Below are 21,219 nucleotides of genomic sequence, written 5' to 3' on the forward strand. Positions count from 1 at the left end.
TGCTCTCTTGGACTCCCGGCCATATTATTGTCAGGATTTGAACTGCTGTGTCACTCGGGAGGAAAAAAAAAAAAACACTGCCACATATTTCTAGAAAACAAATCCTGGCTCAACAATGCAACAGCCTACTGTGGAAGCAAAATCTCCCGTTTCTCTTGTCAGTCACAGTGAGTGTGTGTGTGTATGTGTGAGAGAGTGAGGAAGGTCTGCGTGTGTTGGCATGCCCTCTGACCAACAGAAAGATACAACTGGTTGGCAATAGAAGAGAGCAAAGCACAAGGTCTGTATCATGTCAAACTACTAGAAAACTGGACATGTGGAGCAGCAGCCAGTGGAAAACTTTTACAAAAGGCTCCAGGTTCCGGCTCAAGAACAGAAGAGTTCTGTTTGAAAACTTGCTAAACCACACACAGGAACGGCACAAACACTTCAGAGCTTCACAAGTAGTCGCAGTGACTGTGTGGGTTTCAATCAGGTTCTCTCACAAGACCAGAGTGTATTCTGGGCTGGATTGTAAATAACCATGAAGATAAAACAACATCTTAATGCCACACATCATGCAACACCTTCACAACAGCATCTTTGCCTCTGCAGTTCCACACCAATTTGCAGATCTGCTCGCTGCGGTCACATTAAGCTCATAACTAAAAAGGGTGTGAATCACACTCAGTATTCAAATAAAAGCATTTCCCTGCAGCTCAAAGTGCTTTTGGGTAAGAGTCAATGTTTTCAGAATTAAAAGTCAAATCCAAAATCATCTCAATTTAGTACAAGAAAAATGTTAAAATGGCCTGAAAAGAAAGAAAGAAATACTTTGTGGGGGGAAGGAAAATTTTGAGAAGAATAATCAGATCTAAATCACAAGAAGAACATCCAGTAAGGTTCAATATGTCGCCCATCTGCTGGCTCGGGTTAGTGCTACACACTCGCCAGGCAGTGCTGGACACTGTGCCAGCTCATAAGAGTCGCCATAGGAGTTATAACACCCACACACACACACACACAGCTAGCTTATAATAATGCATGTGGAAGAAAGCAGATACTTGATAAGGATGCACCACACACACACACAGCTCATGTTGCTGTACTGATTGGTTTAGCCGAACAGTGTAAGAGCATCAGAAATGGAAAAAAGCTTTTGCTGTTCAATCAGAGCCATTTAGTGCTCCCTGTGAAGCGATCACTCATTACTTGTTATCTAAAAACAGCAACACATCACCTTAGAGAACGGAGGGCATCACCGTCGTACTCAAGACACCCTTCTACTGCCACATGCACAGAAAAATGACTGTACACACAGACACAAACTCTGATCGTAAGACGATTATACTACTTTTTTGAGTTGAGGTTCAACAGGAGTAAAGTAGAAAAATCTAAATCAGCAGGAGCTCCAACTTTAAACAATGAAACAAACAGAAAAAAAAATGAATTGCAGACACAAAGGAGGAGAGATTGTATTCTATTCTAAGAAAAATGCAAGAAAGAAAAACACTTCATTCCAGATACGGGGGGGGGGGGGGGGGGTTGAGGACTGTGTGTGTGTGTGTGTGTGTGTGTGTGTGTGTGTGTGTGTGTGAGAGAGAGAGAGAGAGAGAGAGCACTTTATTTGGAGCCTATTATTTTTTTATTTTTTTTGCACTTGACCAAGGTTATACTGTTTGATCTGTTCACAAATTTCTGATTCCAATCTGGATCGCATTCAAAACGCTATTCAGAAATCCATCACAAACCATTTAAAGAGCGAAACTGGACTAAAGTAGTCTGTCTGCATGAATCCAAGCTCGCGTGCGTCTCGATGGAGTCTGGACGGCAATAAAAAACACGCCTTGCTGAACTAGACGTCTATGCACATTTCTCTAAGTCACGTTTCCAAAAGTAGACTCTTTACTCAACACTTATTTAGCATCTCCTTAATGATATGGCAGCTTTTCCCCAAACATCCTGCATCCAAACAACTGAATTAAAATCCACCAAAAATTCATCCTGCATTTTACTTTCCTCTGCCCTCGAATCACCTTCATTTTTCAGATGTAATCAGTCGATGTGGAACGACGGTCATGTCTGTACTGTAAAACAAATGGCTTTGGGAGTCTCCCAACCCCCCCGAGACTCGGTCAGCCAATCGGAGGCAGTAAATAGGACATGGAGCAGTGTCGAGAGATTAAGAGGTCACCTGCAGATGATGAACTGAGCCACTGCTCGGTTCTGAGAGACGTTTTCTGCTCCAGCTACCAGTCCTGACTCAATTCATACACCAGCAACACAGAATTATGCGGTGAGAAGTAACTTCACTCACATCAACATGGACAGTAGACAGCAGATCAAACTATTTGACACGGATAGAAAGAAAGCTAAATTATGTGGTGGAAGGACAAAAACAGAATAGAGGAAAAGATGCAATGACTGAGGATGAAATTGGGAAAGAAATGCAGAGAGAAAGAGAAAAGGAGACTGAGAAGAGACAGACAGAGAGACGAGAGAGAACTCGAGACAGACAAAAGAAAAAAAACAAAAGAGACAGATTCTGAAATAGACAGAACAGGAAAAGAGCAACAGAGACACAAAGAGATAGAGAGAGAGAAATGGAGACAGAAGAAAAGGGCAGAGACTGTAACAGTAAGTACATACAGATTCGTCCTAAAGGCTAAGTGAAAAAGTGAATAAGAATTAAAAAAAAAGACAAAAAGAAAAGAACAAAAAATCTTAGAACTTTCCTCTATAGCACACAGGGCAACACCGCTAACTCGGTTACACGGTCATAATAAAATCAAAAGAATAAGAACGATGTCTCTCTCCACCTCCCGCCCTCCCTCTATTCCATTTCTTTCTTTCTCTCGCTCTCAGCACAGGATGCTCAGTCACTCCAGTTGGCATGGTGAGCTCACGTGGCATGTCATCTTTATTAGTGGACAACACACACTCTATACTATATCATTACGCTTTCACACTCTCTCTCTCTCTCTCTCACACACACACACACACACACACACACACAACTTACAAAGCAGTTGAGCATGGAGCAGGAGACGCGGTTGACCCGGCTCATGGCGAGAGGGGGCAGGGCTCGGTCACCCCGGAGACACACACTCGCAGGAGCAGCGCTATCGGCAAAACCATCCTTCCTTCTCCTTCTGCTTTGGCGCCTTCCTCCTTGCTCTCTCATACACATGCGGTGCAAACACAGCCCTGCTACCGTGCTCGTTCTCCACACACACACACACACACTGCTGTGTCAGGAGAGCAGGCAAGATGCCATTAAAGAGGAAAGAAAACGCACAGGGTCTAATCCGTTTGACCCTGTCGCTCAAAAACGACAACAAAGTCTATGGTAAAGGATGAGAGCAGCATAGAAGCAGAAAATAAAACATTAAAAAAAACAATGAAGAAGAGAAGCGCCGGCAGCCGGACTGAAGATGAAGAGCAACAGAGAGGCAGCGAGCGAAAGAAACAGGGTATTGCCTGACGCTAAGCTCCGCCCCTGACAATCGCATCCCCTCCACTCACGTGCATCTTGTGCTCCTCCCTCCCCCTTCACAGAGATTTCATCTGCACTAGTCTGCTACCTCAGCAACAGCAGCCAGTACACACACACGCACACACACACCTTATTTTGAGGACGATCGTGATCTTCGCTCAAATGTGTGATGCTGACTGTCAATGACTACTAATTCATCCTCCTCCATAGTTACCCTTAACGAACACACACATTCAGTAGTGGAGGAGAGAGACACTCTCCTCTCTATGCTGCATGTCTGAAGGAGGAGGAGCGATGCATTGGCATACAGTCACGATGGTCGAGAGAGATAGAGAAACAAGGAGAAAGCAGGAGGGGGGGGTGAAAGAGGGCGCTAGTGAGCATGCAGAGTGCACCAATGACACAGCAATCTCAGTCTCCCACCCCCCACCCCCATCACCACCCCTTCTCTCGGCAGCACTCTGCAGCATTTACGGCAATAGAATGGAGAACGCGCTGTACCGGTCAGATGCCCCGTAAGCTGAACGTGACCTGGTGTGTGATGTCACTGCAGAGGATGACGGCTGAGACAACAGTACGTGTCACGCCACGCATCCTATATGACTCCCTCTGTGCATCCTTGTGAAATCAGCTGGGGGTCACATCTGCACCGTCCCAAAATGAGTCACGAAACGTGAGGCACAAATCAATGAGATTTCGATTCCGATTCCGAGTGAGTTACAAATAGATTCACGTGCATCCTGAACTAGGGTTCTAGTGAAACCAAATTTCACTGTTCGACTGCATTTTACCTCACGGGCAGCAGAGGGCATTAAAAATCTTATTTTGATCAAATCTGTCTGGAAATAAAATCTTCATTACACAATATCCAGGTTTTAGTTTGACTGTCAAAATGTCTTATCGGGTTAGTGATTTCTGGTCCCACACTTTGCACTTTTGGAGAGAGTGTGTGTGTGTTACATGATTGGAGGAGCAATGCAATCACACACAAAGAGAGAGAGAGAGAGAGAGAGAGAGAGAGAGAGAGAGAGAGAGAGAGAGAGAGAGAGAGAGAGAGAGAACACTACAGGACTGGCAATTAGCTGATTAGTTGGTGTGAATGTTAGTATCAGACATGTTAATGCAGGGAAGCACAGAACATGCAGCATAAGGGGAAAAACCACAAATAGGATATGTTTATAAAGCTGACTTTCATTAAAGTTTTGTTGTTTTTTTGCCAAACTTGTGCATTAATTTAAACACCAACAGTAAAAATGAGATTCGTTTCCTTTTCTCTCCAACGTGTGCAAACATTTCACAAGTTTAATCAGGGACAGGCAGCCCGAGGATTTCCCCACTGTGGGTTTAATCCAGTGGTTGTAAACAAAGAGGCCTGTTCAATATGTGGTCCCAGTTAGTACACAAACACCATCGTCTGCCAAGATGCTAAAAAAAAGGCAAGCGATAGAGAGAAAGTGTAATGTATAACTTAAAAATAAAATAAATAAATATAAATTATTCAAAAACAATTCACCTATTTGTAAACACTGATCGCTCTTGGACAAGGATGCTGGATTTCTTAATGCTTAATATCATACTGAGCTGCATTACACACCAATAGTCTTTTTTCAGATAGATTTCTACCCAAAATAATGTCTATTCATCATTGATCACATTAGAAATTATGTTTTTTCCAGGCAAAAATATCCTGAATTTCAGTAACAATCAGAAATGTTTATTTTAGTGCATCACTACCAATCACCAGAGGTGTGAGGGTACACAGAGAAACCGAGAGACACACACACACACACACACACCTGATATGGCCCCCTGTTTCGGTTCAGTGGAGTAGAATTCAGTGTCCTTCTTTCCAAAAATAACCCCAAACATGTTTCTTCACATGGCCGGTGTCACAACAGCTCAGTAACGCTACACAAGAAACTAGGGCTGCAATAAAAGTCAGTTTACAAGTGATTCATTAGTTTATAAAATGACGACAATGCCGGAATCAAATATATTGGAGTTTCTCATTGGTGCGGTACAGTAAGCTCAGTGCTGCTGCTGCCCACAGTGGCTTCACTATTGCATTATATTCCACACAACAGAAGAGTGTGTGTTCTTACATTTCTCTCATGCACCATACAGCCAAATATTTTAACACCTGAGCGTCACACGCGTACGTGGATCTTCCCCAAATGCCACAAACACAGAAGCATTCACTGGAACCAGGAGGCCCAAACATGTTCCAGCATGACAAGGCCCCTGTGTATACATCCAGCTCCATGAAGACATGGTTTACCGAAGTTGGAGTGAAAGAACACGAGTGTCTTGAATAAAACCCTGACCTCAACCCCAAACACCTTTGGGACGAACTGAGATGCTGACTGTGCACCAGCGCTCCTTGCCTGACCTCAGTAATGCTCTTATGGCTGAAGGAGTACAAATCGTCACAGCCACACACCAAAATCTAGTTGAAAGACTTCCCATAAAGTGTAAAGCTTATTATAAGAGAAAAAGAATGGACTATATGCGTACTGGGAAATACGACTGAAAATGTTTTACATGACCGTAACAATCTGTTGAAGTGACCTTTGTATCAGACACATATTGTCGATAGACTACTCAATAAGCCACATTAACATTTCCTGTCTGCACTCAGAAAGCACTGACTGGGTGGTTTACATTTTTCACATCTATTTAATTGTCCATTCAAGAGCATGAAATTCCCCATCAAAGTTGGCTTTAACACCAAATACGTCTGGATTCCTTCAGCACAGGTGACTGGGCGAGGAACAACCATCGGATTAGGCCCGGAGCATTCGGCTTATTGAGCCGGTTTACCATTTATGCATTCCTTGGTGCAAAAACAACAACAGCTTAGTCAAGTAAGAATGCGGAGATTACAAGCCAGAAACATGTTTGCTGTGGCATCTGGAGAATTAAGCAGAAGGAAGAAGTTGGCGTGGCAGATTATAAACATTATAAACATAAGATGGCAAAAGACAGCATGAAAGAAGGAGGGATGTGTGCTCAGGTCTTTTCGTGACTGGTGCTCTCAATAACATCACCATGGCACTTTTCTTTACAAGGCTTGCATAACAGGAACTGAAGGTCAAACATGATGATTCAGATTTTCTTTGCCCAACATTGCAAAAAGTTCTCTTATGGTTTGCAAACATCTAAATAGAAATAAACACTCCATCACAGCCACTTTCACTTGCTGTTCATATAATCCTCTACATTCACCAGCAGAGTAGAGAAGGTGCGTGTGGAAGTTATTCATAAACACACACACACACACACCAGAGTTTACTGTAACTCAAATAACCACTCTTTACAACTGTGCTCTACAGAAAATAATATTAAAAATATAAAAAACCTGGAGAAACGAGCGAGTTTCAATGCGAATGAGGCATCAAGGCACTTACTTCCTGTTTTCAGACACATGACTGGTATTTCTTCCACTTTGTTTTTGTAGACCAAAGCCAAAACAGTCTAGAGTGTTTGAAAACTAAATAAAGCTGTACAGGAAAGATTAAGTGATTACATGTGTGTGTGTGTGTGTGTGTGTGTGTGTGTGTGTGTGTGTGTGTGTGTGTGTGTGTGTGTGTGTGTGTGTGAGTGAGAGAGAGAGAGCGCTTGCTCGAGAAAAACATGTGATATGAAGAAAAGCAGAACTACAAACTAATTTTGAAAGTGCATTACTGAAAATTGCCCACAAATCTGGCATGGAGGAAACTTTCCTGCTGTTTATAAAAACATGATGCGAGAACATTTAAGAAGCCGATATTTAAATTCGCTTGAATGAGCAGAATGGAAACCCCCTTGTAACCAAGATTGATATTCACTACTGGCAGATGTTTATCTTAAGTTTCATAAATACTCTGCGAAATTTCATAATTAACTGGCAGAATTATTATTATTATTATTTTGGTTTCTTACTTGCACAAATAATCTGCATGATGTTTAGAACATAAAACATTAACTCAAGCCGTGACCTCAGCGCGAGTGCGGTAAATGGTGAGAAAACACTTTAGGAAAGAAAAAAAAATAATAAATTTACGCATCCAACCCCATCTAAATAATAGTTTGCTTTCTAATTCTGTTTTTTTTTTTTTGTTGTTGTTGTTTGTTTTTTTAACAATCTACAATAATCGTTAGTCTTTCTTCTACTCTGCACACTGTGTCAGGAACAGTTTCGTTTTGAGAGGATGTGCATAAGAACGGTACGACTTGCACCTCTATAATGACTTTGTTTAGATTTGAGCTTTGATCTGCAGCAGGTTTGTTTACTGAAGTGTTTCATTCAGCTTTATTAACTATACAACAGATTCATATAAAGGGTTTTTTGTTTTGTTTAAAAATAATAAAAAGAGAAAAAATTTATAATGATTTTGCAAGTGAAATTGAAAGTACAAACTGTTATCTAAATTTTTCAGTGGCACGGATAAGGAGAAGGAAATGCTTAATAGCCTTTCCTCTAATTGTATACATTCACAAAGATTCACAAAACAAAAACAAACAAACAAAATTACACACTTCCTAAACATCTGCTACCTATCCTACAACTGATTTTATAAGCCCCTCGAATCCATTGAAAAGGAAGAGAATTATGAGAGCTGACTGGACGTAAGGCCAGATCGGTCATGATAAAAGCTGTGTGTGGGGGGAAAACCAGGACATGCATAACAGGATGTACAGATTCCTCTAGTGATGGTCAAATATAGGAAGTATTTATTCTGTGTAGTTCAGAAAAACAGCCCATATTTCTAACTGTCTTACATCATTTAGCAGACACTCTTATCCAATATTTTTATAATGTTATTTTAGTTTATACACCTGAGCAATTGAGGGTTAAGGGCCTTTGCTCAAGGGCCTGCAGTGGCAACTTGGCGGACCTGGGATTCAAACCAGTGACCTTCCGAGCAGTAGTCGAACACCTTAAACACTGAGCTACCACATCCCATTCTTGAATTAAATTGAAATCTGGGTTCCTAAACTACAAACCATGAAGGTAAATGTGACGTAAACTACAAAAATAATCAAATTAAATCATCACCAGTGTTACCTGGGTACCTATAAATTTTAGGTTTCCTTCCCACAAGTAGGAAAGAAAAATAGACAAATCGTACTACTGCATTAAGGACAAGGTCTCATTTTGCAAAGGTTTAAACGGACGTGTAAATGTTCAGTATGAACGGTCTTGGCATTAGCGACAATGAAACAGACTATACTTGTATATTCTGTGTGTCCCTGATTAGCATGCTTACATCACAGACAAGAGATGGTGCCAGCAGGAAGCGACTGGAACCCAAACACACACACACGCACATGACACAGACACACACCCCTACCATGTTGTCTATGGAGGTGTTAAGTGGGTCTCGACTCTGGTTCATCCAGTGCTCCAGCTTTCTCCTCCTGTGGTTCTATGTGGGCTCCTGTTGAAACAGAAAACACAAGTCAGTCACAGACAACACACACACACAGCGATGCTCAGATGTTAATCTGGTTTTCCTTGTGTGAAGCAATAGGCCACACAACCATATTAGCACTGTACTATCATGCTTTTTACAGACATAATTCTTTTGGAAATATAAAATACAGAGTTTAGAGGAGTACATTCAGAGGACATGAGCGCTAGAAACATGAGCATCACCAAGCCACAAATACACAAAAATACTACATTCAGCAATTTTGGCAAATGTCAATCTCCCTACACACTTTGTTTTTGTCAGATTGATCATCTATTTAATGTGATTTTCAAAAGTGACGTACAGGCAGGGGATGTGTTTTTATTATCCGTCCAAGTTTACTTAAAGAATAAAACAGGTTGTCTTTTACTGTTGTAAAAACGTATCTGAATAACTTCACAGTAAATGACTTGTATAATAAAAAAATATATAAACATTTTTAAAACAGTGCAAGAGGTTTGGTTTTGTTCTGTGGATGTACTGGTCACGAGCGAGACTTCCAAATCCTGGGATGCTGAAAGAGGTTGCTGTCTAGACAGAGGTTAGTTTACTAAAAGACGGCCTTGGAGGAGCACCAATACTACGTCCTGTCGTATTTTGAATGTTGTCTCTTTAATAGAACTCACTTGTTAAAGGAAGCAGAAGACGTCAGAATTAAGAGCACTAAACACACCGAACAAGGTGTAGAAGGTGTGCCATTATCTCTACTGCATGATCTGTGTGTCATGTGTTCAGTGCACTTGGCTGAACATCTGCTGCTTCATCCTACCAACTCCACCCTCATCAAACAGCTATAAAAAGTTACGAGCTCTGATTGAGAAGAAAGAGAAACTGAAAGAGCTCAGAAAATAGCTCAGGCGTCATGAGGCACTTACAGGAACACCGCACAATTACAATTACAGACCTTTCCCCCCCCCTGCTGATCTGAGGCCAGCTGTGCACTTCTGCATGCTAATTTAAGCTTAAAAAACTGATCTGGAGTCAGGTTAAGGGACCATTATAGAACAGAGCAAGATCAAGACACCGCACAGAAAATGTGAGGACTTCCCCATAGAGGTACTCGTTCAAACAAATAAAACAGGACTTTATACATAAGTACCAAGGAGTTAAAATACTTTAAACCTAGTGTGTAAACACACATTAGCACAGCTAGCTAACGTAGCCATAGAAACACCAAGGACTACAACCACCTAAGCTTCACTTTACTTCACAACAAACGGTCCCAAAAGCAAACAAAACAGACAAACGCGTCAAAATAACAGATACGTGTTAAATTAAGGTAATAATGAACAAAACAAAAATACCTGTTTCGACAAACCATCGACAAAACAATTCCTTGCTAAGCTTTCACTTAGCGCGAGATTCCGTATCTGAGTATTTATACGTACGCCTACCTAGCACGTGCGCCCTTCATCTGATACGGAAAGCCAAAGGGTCCAAAACGAATAATTTCCTCCACACAGACGTTCACAAGAAGCCGCGTTTACAAAAAGACTGAGATTTTGGCTTTCCAGAAGTAAGGGGTTGGTCTGCGTGGAGTACGTGACGAACCCCTGCGCGTGATGTACTGATTCGACATTCGCTAAATTCTAGGGGTTTCGTTACCACGACGTAAAATGGGCGTGTTTCCGGAGGTCTTGGAAAAACGATCTCTTTCAAAAAAAAAAAAAAGAGCATACTACAAAGGACAAAACAGTCATACAAGTAGATTTATTTTAGAAAACAAAAAAAAACAACAACCAAAAACTACGGTTAGGGTTAGAGTTAGGGTTAGAGTTAGATTATCAAATAGGCCACGCCTACACGATGACGCAATATCTGTTACGCTGTTCTGAAATCCCTGAAAATAAGTGCATCCCATAATGATTCTGCCTCAGGGAGCAGCTCCGTTATCCTCATAATCACAAGGAGGGCTCTAGACACAACAATGGGGTTCCTGCACACACACACACACACACACACACACACACACACACACACACACACACACACGGAATTAGCTTGCAGGCTCATTTCACAAAGCTGCAGTTGTAGGACAGGGGAAATACAGTGCTCATTGATTAGCTCATTCATGACCAAGTAGATTAGCTTAGGTGCTAATCAATAGGTTTCCCCAGTCAACTGTTTAACATGGGAATAAAGTGACATTTAAGAGAAAAGGGACTTGGGATCCTTTCACCATACTGTGGCAAAGCTAGCAGCTCTTTAAAAAATGCTAAAGGAAATGAAAACCAATTTCCTGTCCAGATCAGTATCCTTACCCATTCACAGAAGGTCTACAAAGGTCTTGGTATGCAACAAGCATCTGACCGCTGACATTAATGATCTTTTCATTCTTAATTTGAATACTTTTCACAAGAGAAACAAAATAATAAAAAAAAAATTTAAAAAGTTAAACAAGACACAAATACTGCTAACAGAGATGCATCTGCCACCACCGAGTCTGATAACTATGCCTTACAGACTAGAAGGAGGCTACTGAAGAACACCCCGTTACGTCCGTTTGACTTTGCTGTGACCTTTGACCCTTTATGGAACAATTCTAAAATGTAACTGATTCCTTTATGGTTCTGTTTATGATTTCATATCAATCCTACAAACATCTAAACCGTTGTTCTTAAGATATCATGCTAGGTCGAATCTTGGATGGAAACACAGGGACAGATGCACGTTTGCATAAACAGACAACCAGAAATCGTAATCCCGCCAGCACTTCGTAGAACATTATGTAGGTCCGTGAAAACTTTCGGAACTTGTCTTTAACCCTGTAGCTAGTCTCGTCTGCAGAGTTACCTTTATGTAAATAACTGGCATCTGAAGAGGATCTGCTTCAAAAGTCACAATGGTTTATGTTTACAGCCAGGTTACCCCCCACCCTCATAAGTCGATCCCCTCTGCATTGGTATTTCCCCTGCAAATACTCAATTTCAGTCTGCTAAATATTTAACTGGGTCTGCAAGTTGACCCTAGTTGACAACCCTTGCCATGAAATATGCCGTTCAGCAGCCTACTGCAAATTTTTGGCCAAACTGTCAGCTTGTCACATGTCTCAATACTCAAATGATCAGTTTAAAAAACACACAAGTATACCACAAGAATACAATTCAGGATTCTTAATATTCAACCACTCATAAGTCAACAAGCAGTTATAGGATGGTTTACACAAGATACAGTTATATAATATATAATAATATAATATATAATAATATCAAAACATTTAAGTGTTTTTACTTGTTTAAGATAATTTGCCATCTGAATGCTCTTGTCATTCATTTTATTTGTCTTGAATTTTGGATTCCTTAGGTAAAGAAAAGTCTGCAACCCATTACAAACATCATTCACCATTTTTAAACTCTAAAAGCCAAGTGGTAAAGGAAATCAAATGCTAATACATATATTAATACGCAGTAATAAACTGTAGAGGGAGCCTAGGTGTCTAAAGAGTTATTTTCTTGGCTTGTGGAGTAAAGCTCAAGACACACAACCCTCCCTGACTGACACACCCCCTTTCGACCACACACAAACTACTACTCTACTGTAGATCAAAACTACTCAACCAAAAAAAAACCCCCAAAATGATAAGTTCAGTACTCCAGATACAGTTTTTCTTACCTGGGCAAAACGTGAGGTCAGCTACGTAGTTAAATTTCAACAGAAACCTTTACTAAAGAAAAGGAAGGAGCAAACTCTACACACTTGCTCTAGTACTCAGCTTCCAAAGAGCCAGTGAGCTCACTCGTCCACTGTCCACTCCCACTGACGATCACACACACCCTCTCTCTCTCTCTCTCTGTCTCTCTCTTGCACTCTCTCTCTCGCAAAAGCTTGTTCTTTGTTTATTTCTTTTTCCACCCTCGGCTCCTCACCACCAGCCTTTCACCACGTCTGCGCTGCTCTCACTACAGTTTGACACAAGAATGAAACATGCTTCAAATGCTTTAAACAAGTCTGGACTTTTTCAAGGTTACAATAACAAAGGCTGTACCTATCCTCCCCTGCAGACACAAAGAGATATTGTGGGAAGCTTTCACACACAAAGTAGGGGGGTAATTATTTTTTTCAGGTCCCAGCACAAGTACACACTTAACACTGAACTTACAGCCACAGCACCACCTATTGATATGTGTCCACCATCAACTGTTTGAACACCCCCAAATTTTTTTTTCCATTTTCATCACCATGAAAATCACTTGTATAAAGTCATACAAATCAAAAATGTTCTTTCCTCTCGTGACCTCTCATAAAGATATGAAAAATTCATCCGGTAGGAGATTCGGAAAACCTTTCCAGGTATGTATTTTCTAATAATAATCACCATTAGGTGAATAGTTTTCAGCACAAACATGTTAAAGCTAGCCATGTTGATATTTTGATATTATTTATTTTAAAATATAGGACTCTGCAGAAAACCACTTAATGAGGAATACAGAATCATAAATTCATCAGCTGATGAATCAGTAAACGACATCTCAGAGTATCGTGTTTGCACCTTTAACAAAAAGTTAGCAACGTTTAACAAGCATCTTCTTTTGTTTTTGCAAAGTCATGCTAGCATTAGCGCTCTAAGCCAGCTTAGTGTTGCATGTTATAATGCTCAGATTTGTCAGTTTTCCCACATACCTGCATGTTTCTGATTTTCAAAAGGTCATGTTATTTATGCGAGCAAAGTAGTACATGTAGTAAAAGCTGATACATGCGGTGATCACTTTAATGCCTTTGTTTTGCAAAAGTCTATAGCAATATTTGCATGCAAATTGGTGCAACACTTAAAAATTGTCTATTGATTAAGTCTACCAACTCTTATCAAATTCCTATAATGTTTGTACAAGAAACAACAAATTGAGCTTGTTAACATGAACCGTATCCAGACTCAGGCAAAGGGTACGTTTATTTTGTTTGTTTTTTAGTAAAATCTTTATTTTTTTAAGGTGACATAAAAGTATGTGTAGCTTAATGTTTCAAGGCGCTTGTCTAGAAGGAGGAAAGGGATTTTCCTCAGAAAGCAGAAGCCCAAACCATCACCACCACCATAACCACCACCACCGCTGCTGCAACGCTTTGCTACATTCTTGCACTGAACTTCAGACACGTCGCACTCGTATATGAAGGTATGTGTATAGGTTGTGTTCTTATTTCATGCTGGCTCAGATTCACATTCCCTCAGTCACACCCTCTACAGTGCATGTCAGGTGTGTGCATGCACATTGTCAACTGACTGCACCCAGTATTGTGAAAACAATAAACTGACCACAAGAGCTCTTGACACAGCAACACTTAGCGAAGCTTAGTTTACTCCAACTCCTTACTCACGCGAGAGATGCTGAAGTGCAAAAATGCATGGACAAGCGTTTCACCAGAGGTGGGAGTAAGTCGCACATGTGCAAGTAACAAGTAAGTCTCAAGTCACGAATGTCAAGTCAAAGTTAAGTTGAATCTTTTTTAATATTTTTCAAGCAAGTCCCAAGTCTCAAACTTGCGACTTAAGTCTGACTCGAGTTAAGTCGAGTCCCCTATCTCTGAATCATTTAACTTGAGTCCAAGTCATGTCTCAAGTCATGAATGTCAAGTCAAAGTCAAGTCTTTTTTTAATTAATATTTGTCAAGCAAGTCTAAAGTCTTAAATTTGCAACTTAAGTCTGACTCGAGTCAAGTCATATGACTCGAGTTCCCCATCTCTGCATTTCACACATCTTTTTGGATCACTTTCGATTAGAAACTGCAATTCGAAAAATAGAGTATTGATCACAATTCGAGTTCTATACAGACACCGTCTTGAAAGAAAAGCAGCAGTTTCTGACTATCTACAAATGGGAAAAGTCACATTAAGGTTCCCCTAATTAAAACAGTGGGGATTAAATAATAAAATAAAATGACTAGATCACGACTAACCCTGTACTCCATTATGGGATACCTGTATGTGAAGAAAAGAATTCCACCGTATAAGCGGCTACTCTTTATTAAAAAAAAAATAGTTCGATGTTGATTTTTTTTGACAAAACTAAACTAAGGGACGGGAAAGAAAACGTTTCAGCCGATCAACACTTCAAAAATGAAAAATGGTACAAAATCTGTTGTGTACAGTTTACAGACTCGTAATATCGAATCTATAAAGTCCCTAATAATCATGTACACACCCACCATATGAACTATATTTCCGTAACAGTATATTACAACCTATAGGCTGCGCAAACAAATCACTTTAACTCCCCAATATTCCAAAGTCTACACGGTGTCTACGTAAGAACTAAACCAGATATGTACTGATTTACAGATATGATTTGTATTCAAGAGAAAATGAACACCACAAACACCAAATACAAGCTCCAGCTGATTTATCAATAGCACACGGCTACATAAGCGTTTTTTTTCTTCTTTAGCATAAACAGTATGCCTCGTACGCTTAAACCCTTCCCACATCCTCTGCGTTAAATGCTCCAAGCTGCAGGTTCTACATCATGAACATCATCTTTAGAAAAGTGAACTTGGTGACTGGGACACTTGTTTCACTTCCCTGCAGAATAAATACTGATGACTTAAAAAGTATGCATGTGAAGAGATCATTTTAAATAGTTTGCTAAACACTGAATCCTCCACTGCACAGCGCGGGTTAGGTTTCAAAGTCCGAGCCACAACTGAATGCCAAAGTGCATCTATTACGTAAGTACATAGTGTTGCTTATGCAAGAAATATGCAGGAGGAGACCTCCTCTCCTTCTAAACACGTTCACTCCAACACACTGGGCTGAAGTATTTAAACTATGCAGCGCTACTGTAGTACAGGGCTATAAGACAGCCGCCACCACCCCATGGCTGCCAGTTTGATAGCAGATTTGTGATGACATGTGCAGCAGAAGGGACTGTGTGTGCAGTATGACTGGACAATGTGTGCATTTTTGTATACATGCAGGATTACAGGTTTATAAAAGTTAGACTTCTGACGTTAGGGTTTGTAAGTCGGCCTACACTTCACTTCACATGCGTTCATGATGGCATTTCCAAGGAAAGCTGGCAAGCTTTTATAGGCCACAGATATAATCTGCATGCTCCGACTTGTTTCTCCTTCCTTAGAGGACGATTCCAGTAAGAAATTGAAGTAAAGCCGAAAAGACCTAACACAAAAAATGCGAACGCTATTCTTGAAAACGTTGCCAACACGTGCTAATGGTAGTAATGTTCAAAATGGTTAATATTTAAATGGAAAATAAAACAAGCCAGTTCATACAATCATTATATTTTTCACTTGTTAAAAAAAGACCAACAAAAATGCAGATTCATTTATTTGTTTGTTTATTTTATATATATTATATGCACAATTTCAAGTATCGGTGATGCCAAAGCTTTAAGTTCCTGAGAGCTAAGGCAGGAAATTTGGCTATGATCTCTGAGGTGGTGGGATTGCATACTACAACGATTCAGTTTTCTTTGCCGCTAAAATGCTAAACGCTGAAGGGTATATTTGGTATATTCAACACTGTATATATGCATCATGTAATGCAAGATGATGAAGAAGCAGTGTGCCACAGATCCCATGCTCTCTACTCTCACTCCTATTGGTCCGTTCTCACGACTCATCGAAACTAAACAATCTCCGGTCACTTGGTTGCTGTATAAACGAACACAGCATTAGCCTTCACCCTCCATCAATGGTAGCTGTTGCATGATAAAACAGAAAGGAAAACACATTTTACAAAAAGGAATTTAGAGGGAAAAAAAAAGTATTTTTATCTTAGATCTCGTAAAACGCTAGGATTCTATTTACTCCGTTACGGACCAAGTGCAACGACGTATGTCCGTCTTGCACGTACATATCCAGCGATCTGATCAAAGTCCTCTGTGTGAACAAATTACACTTAACTCCCAAAGATTTAGACATCGTTATGCAGACTGCCTGTTTTTACCGCCGTGTTTGTCAGTCTTACACAACCCGTTCTTTACAGGAAGATGGCCAAAGAAGATTAAAAGGTCAAGAAAATAATTTATCCGTGATGGGAATGGAATAGATTGATGGTTTTGTAGATAGTAGAGCACCAATTTATTATCCTAAACAACAACAGCAGCATATTGCACATGGCATTCTATTACATCTTCTCATTTCTAATTATTTATTTCCATTTTTTTTAAACTCATTTTATTTATATGCGCAGACCACAAGGAATGGCCGGGTTTACACTTCACTGCAAGTTGTGTGTATGTGGTATAAGTATAACTATAAAACCTTGAATCAATGTCTCATTGTACAAAATCTCACCACGACACATACAATCGATACTATACATTATTATGAGTGTTCTGTCCCTGAAAAGTTGTTAAAAGACATTTGCCCAGGTTTAAAGAAAAAGAAACAAAACAACCTATTACGAGTTGTTCTAACGGCATACATTCGATATTTCTCTAAACGATATTTCTCTAACAGACGTTTGATCTTTAAGTATCAAATGACGCTGTTTGTGTTTCGCTGTCGGAAGGACAACACCGTTAAAGCAACTTAATACACACGATAACACGCAAGTTCCGCTTTAACTCTCAGCACTCTTTAAACCGCTTATGACGGGAACTTTTGCAAACACCCGGCTGAATTTCTGACACCTTTTGCTCTCAGTTATGGGAGACTGCAGACAAGCTCGATTTTTTTCCCCCAGGTCCCATCGTAGCTACTTAGTAAACATCATTTGACTTTCTAAAAAGTTTCGACCACGTTTCATAACCTAGACGGGGTTTTAACTTTGTTGCCTCACGAGCACTTTATGCTCGGTAAACAGGTTGCTAAAAGGGCAACAAACCAAACAGCCAAACGTTGTAACAGGTCGCTTCTGATTCCAGCCCTATAACCACCAATCATACTCAGGAGACGAGAACTGCTGCACACAGCTATGTTATTACTATGGAGAGATACAAACATACCCTGATAGAGCATGCAGGCCCAAATTCAGAGCGAGTCAAGAGGCTATTTAAAGTGGAGCCCTGACCTGTAACATGATCGGGGCACATAAATTAGATATTTCAGCAGAGGCAGTGGAGCTTGGCGGGTTCTACTGTTTTGAGTAGGGTAAACAACGGAATGAAGTGGGTGCAAAAACAGGATTTAAAAAAAAGAAATGAAGAAAGAAAGAGAACCAATACAACTAGCAGCCCTAAACCAACAGGTCCTGCTTAAAATGTTTAGTATAGAAACAAATGGAGCACAAATTTCCTGCACAATTCAGTTACCAATTTATTTTTTGATACCATTAATTGTGCTGAAAAAGAACTGTAAATGATTGTACAGCTTTAATGGGTTTAATCGTATTCAATAATTCACCGAAGGTTTATAATTACTAATGTCACCATCATCATAAAATTACACAACAAAAGTAAAGCTTATCCGTTCCCATGAGACTCCAAACCTTTCATTTAAAGGGAGAGTCTAATTTATCAAAGGAAAAAGCAGTGTTCTTTTTCAGCTCAAATTTCAGGCCTAAATGCTTATAGAAATATCTAATAGCTGGGGACTTGCTTTGGGAAATGTACTGCTCATTAATGGTCTAGAGTTGGGATTTCTGTTAAGCTTCTTACGTTTAATGCAATTTATAATGTAATTAAAACTTTTTCATTCGTTGATTTATTGTCAGGATTCTGGGCATGAAGCAGGATGCAAGACCACTGCTAGCAAACCACACACACACACACACGCCCACACGGACACACACACGCCCACACGGACACACACACACACCCACACACACCCACCCACACCCACACACACACACACCCACCCACACCCACCCACGGGCAGTTAATTAAAAACAACAACAACATGGAAACACTGACAAAACCACTAAAGTGTCTAGGGATTGTGGAGCATTAAAAAAGCACGAGTAGCACAGCATAATGATGTACAGAACAAGGCTGCTAAAAATGAACAATATGATGACACCCTGTATTGGCTTTGTAGTTTATAATATTCATGGATCTTGTAAATACATCCAGAGCTACAAAATGAGACAGTAATAATAGATATAGTAATAATAAGCTGGGCAGAGATCAGAGTTCACTTGGGTAACTGTGGCCACGCCCCTGGATACAGTCGAGCAGGCCACGCCCCCAAATACAATTGAGCAGGCCACGCCCCTGGACACGGTAACATGCCCCTGCATACAATCGAGCAGGCTATGCCCCTGGATAGTCAAACAGGTCACGCCCCTAGATACAGTCACACTCCCCTGGACAGAGTCGAGCAGGCCACATCCCTGGACACAGTCAAACAGACCGCTGGACACAGTCAAACAGACCGCTGGACACAGTCAAACAGGCCACGCCCCTGGACACAGTCAAACAGGCCACGCCCCTGGACACAGTCAAACAGGCCACGCCCCTGGACACAGTCAAACAGGCCACGCCCCTGGACACAGTCAAACAGGCCACGCCCCTGGACACAGTCAAACAGGCCACGCCCCTGGACACAGTCAAACAGGCCACGCCTCTGGACACAGTCAAACAGGCCACGCCCCTGGACACAGTCAAACAGGCCACGCCCCTGGACACCGTCGAGCTTTGTATCATGATGGAGACCAGATCAGCTGCACTTAACAAACACAAGCGGTTCATGTGCTGCCAGACACAGTTTAGTCACCTGAGCTCCCTGGCTGCTAACGCGAGGCCGATGACAATAGAGGAGTTCAGTTGTGTGTTCATTTGGTTATGACACAATGTTTTTGGACAAAGCCGTTATATTCAGACACAAAACGCACACACAGAGACCCGGAGACACGAATGCTCAAGATAAAGCTACTGAAGCAGAAGACGATTCCACATAAACATGCACTAGATGTTAAGGATGAAACGTGCATTTTAAATAAATAAGATTTATTCGAGACGAGTTACTCACTCAGAAAGAATCAGCTGACCCAACGGTGACTCAGTACAGCCCACACCACTTCCGCATTCACTCGCGATGACCTCATGCCTCAACCAATCTGGACGGACACAGCGTTAGCTCTCGACCAATGGCGAAGCGAGACTTACTCACATGACGTATTCCGCTCAAGTAACTAATCAGCGTTTACGATTGGGGCAAAGCGATTGCCTTGATGCCGGAGCTCGAGGCGCGAACACACCCACACACCAGCCAATCACACCGAAGCGCCTGGGAACAAAACCGACCAATAGAAAATCACAGCGCGGCACTATCGGGTCACGTGTCACGGCGCGTGTTCATTTAAAGTGAAGGCACGGTGCTAATTACAATACAGTATTAGTGACTGTGAAGTAACTGTTACAGACAGACAGACAGACAGACAGACAGATAGACAGACAGACAGATAGATAGATAGATAGATAGATAGACAGACAGACAGACAGATAGATATAGATGGATTTTTGTGATTTAATTGTTTTCTAATTTTAATATTAAGCAGCAATATTCATGTTTTTTGGGGGTAAAAAGGCCTCATAAGTTCACACAGTTTTGTAATTTAGCAGATGACCTTGCTTAGAATTAAACAATCACAATCAAACCCATGTTCAAAAGTAATTTTCATACACGTTATCAATGGTGTGATTCTGATCAACCCCAGATGTAGACCAGTTGTTTCTGACATCAATTTCTTGACATCTTTTTGGTTTTATCCGACTGACGAAGCCCAGGGTCTGGAATGTGTGTGTGTCGACGGGTATCAATCAGGAGACGATTACAAAAGAATTTCTAAAACATCAGAATAGGATGCAACAGTGTCATTCTCAAGAACAGGATGTTCCTCCAAAGTTGCTACAAGGACAAAAACATATCAGCGATGTTGCCAAAAGACTTACAGCAACAATAAAACATCTACAGGAACCTGGCAAATGGTTTCTCCCTCCATGTGAGCACAATCTTTCATATCTCTTTATGTCTCAGCTATTGGGTAAAGTCGTGAGACAAAAGGGAAGAAAGACATAAAAGCTTGCCTAAATGACTTCAAACCATGTCACCAAATGTGATATAAACTGATGATTTGTGCAAAAGTAAGGAAGGTAATCACCCAAAGAACACCATAATCTTAGTGAAGCATGGTGGTGGCATGTTTTCACCTGAGACTAGGCTCTAGTAAAATCATGGAAAGCTCCATATACAGTAAAGTTGGCATAAAATCTCCAGGTCTCTATTAGGTAGTTCATATGATAATACATATAGTTGGTAGACTCCTGGTAAGTATCCTGGTTTAAATGTTTTACAGCCCAACAACCTGTCACTTTAACCGAGGTGTGTAGACATTTTTTTATCCACCTTAGATGGACTGAAACACAAGTGCCGAAACACAGCACCATTCACAACATT

At 40.8% G+C, this 21,219-nt stretch overlaps 1 protein-coding gene across 6 annotated transcripts in view; it reads right to left on the reverse strand.

Moving 5' to 3' along the window:
* mtmr4 (myotubularin related protein 4) overlaps window positions 1-20,010 on the reverse strand; it is a 53,052-nt gene extending 33,042 nt beyond the window's left edge. Inside the window, exons 1-2 of one of the 6 annotated variants that reach the window (XM_027132878.2) lie at window positions 19,792-20,010; window positions 8,809-8,895 (exon numbers count right to left, since the gene is read on the reverse strand). In XM_027132878.2, coding sequence (XP_026988679.1) covers window positions 8,809-8,853 — 45 coding nt within the window. In that variant the 5' untranslated portion in view covers window positions 8,854-8,895; window positions 19,792-20,010. Of the gene's footprint in view, window positions 1-3,001; window positions 3,278-8,808; window positions 8,896-10,232; window positions 10,525-12,540; window positions 12,784-19,791 lie in introns of those variants that run through there. The other 5 variants (XM_027132880.2, XM_027132882.2, XM_027132879.2 and 2 more) reach the window with 5 other exon arrangements.
* Window positions 20,011-21,219: the final 1,209 nt, after the last annotated feature.

Source organism: Tachysurus fulvidraco, chromosome 26 (assembly GCF_022655615.1).
Source record: "Tachysurus fulvidraco isolate hzauxx_2018 chromosome 26, HZAU_PFXX_2.0, whole genome shotgun sequence".
Lineage (NCBI taxonomy): Eukaryota > Metazoa > Chordata > Actinopteri > Siluriformes > Bagridae > Tachysurus > Tachysurus fulvidraco.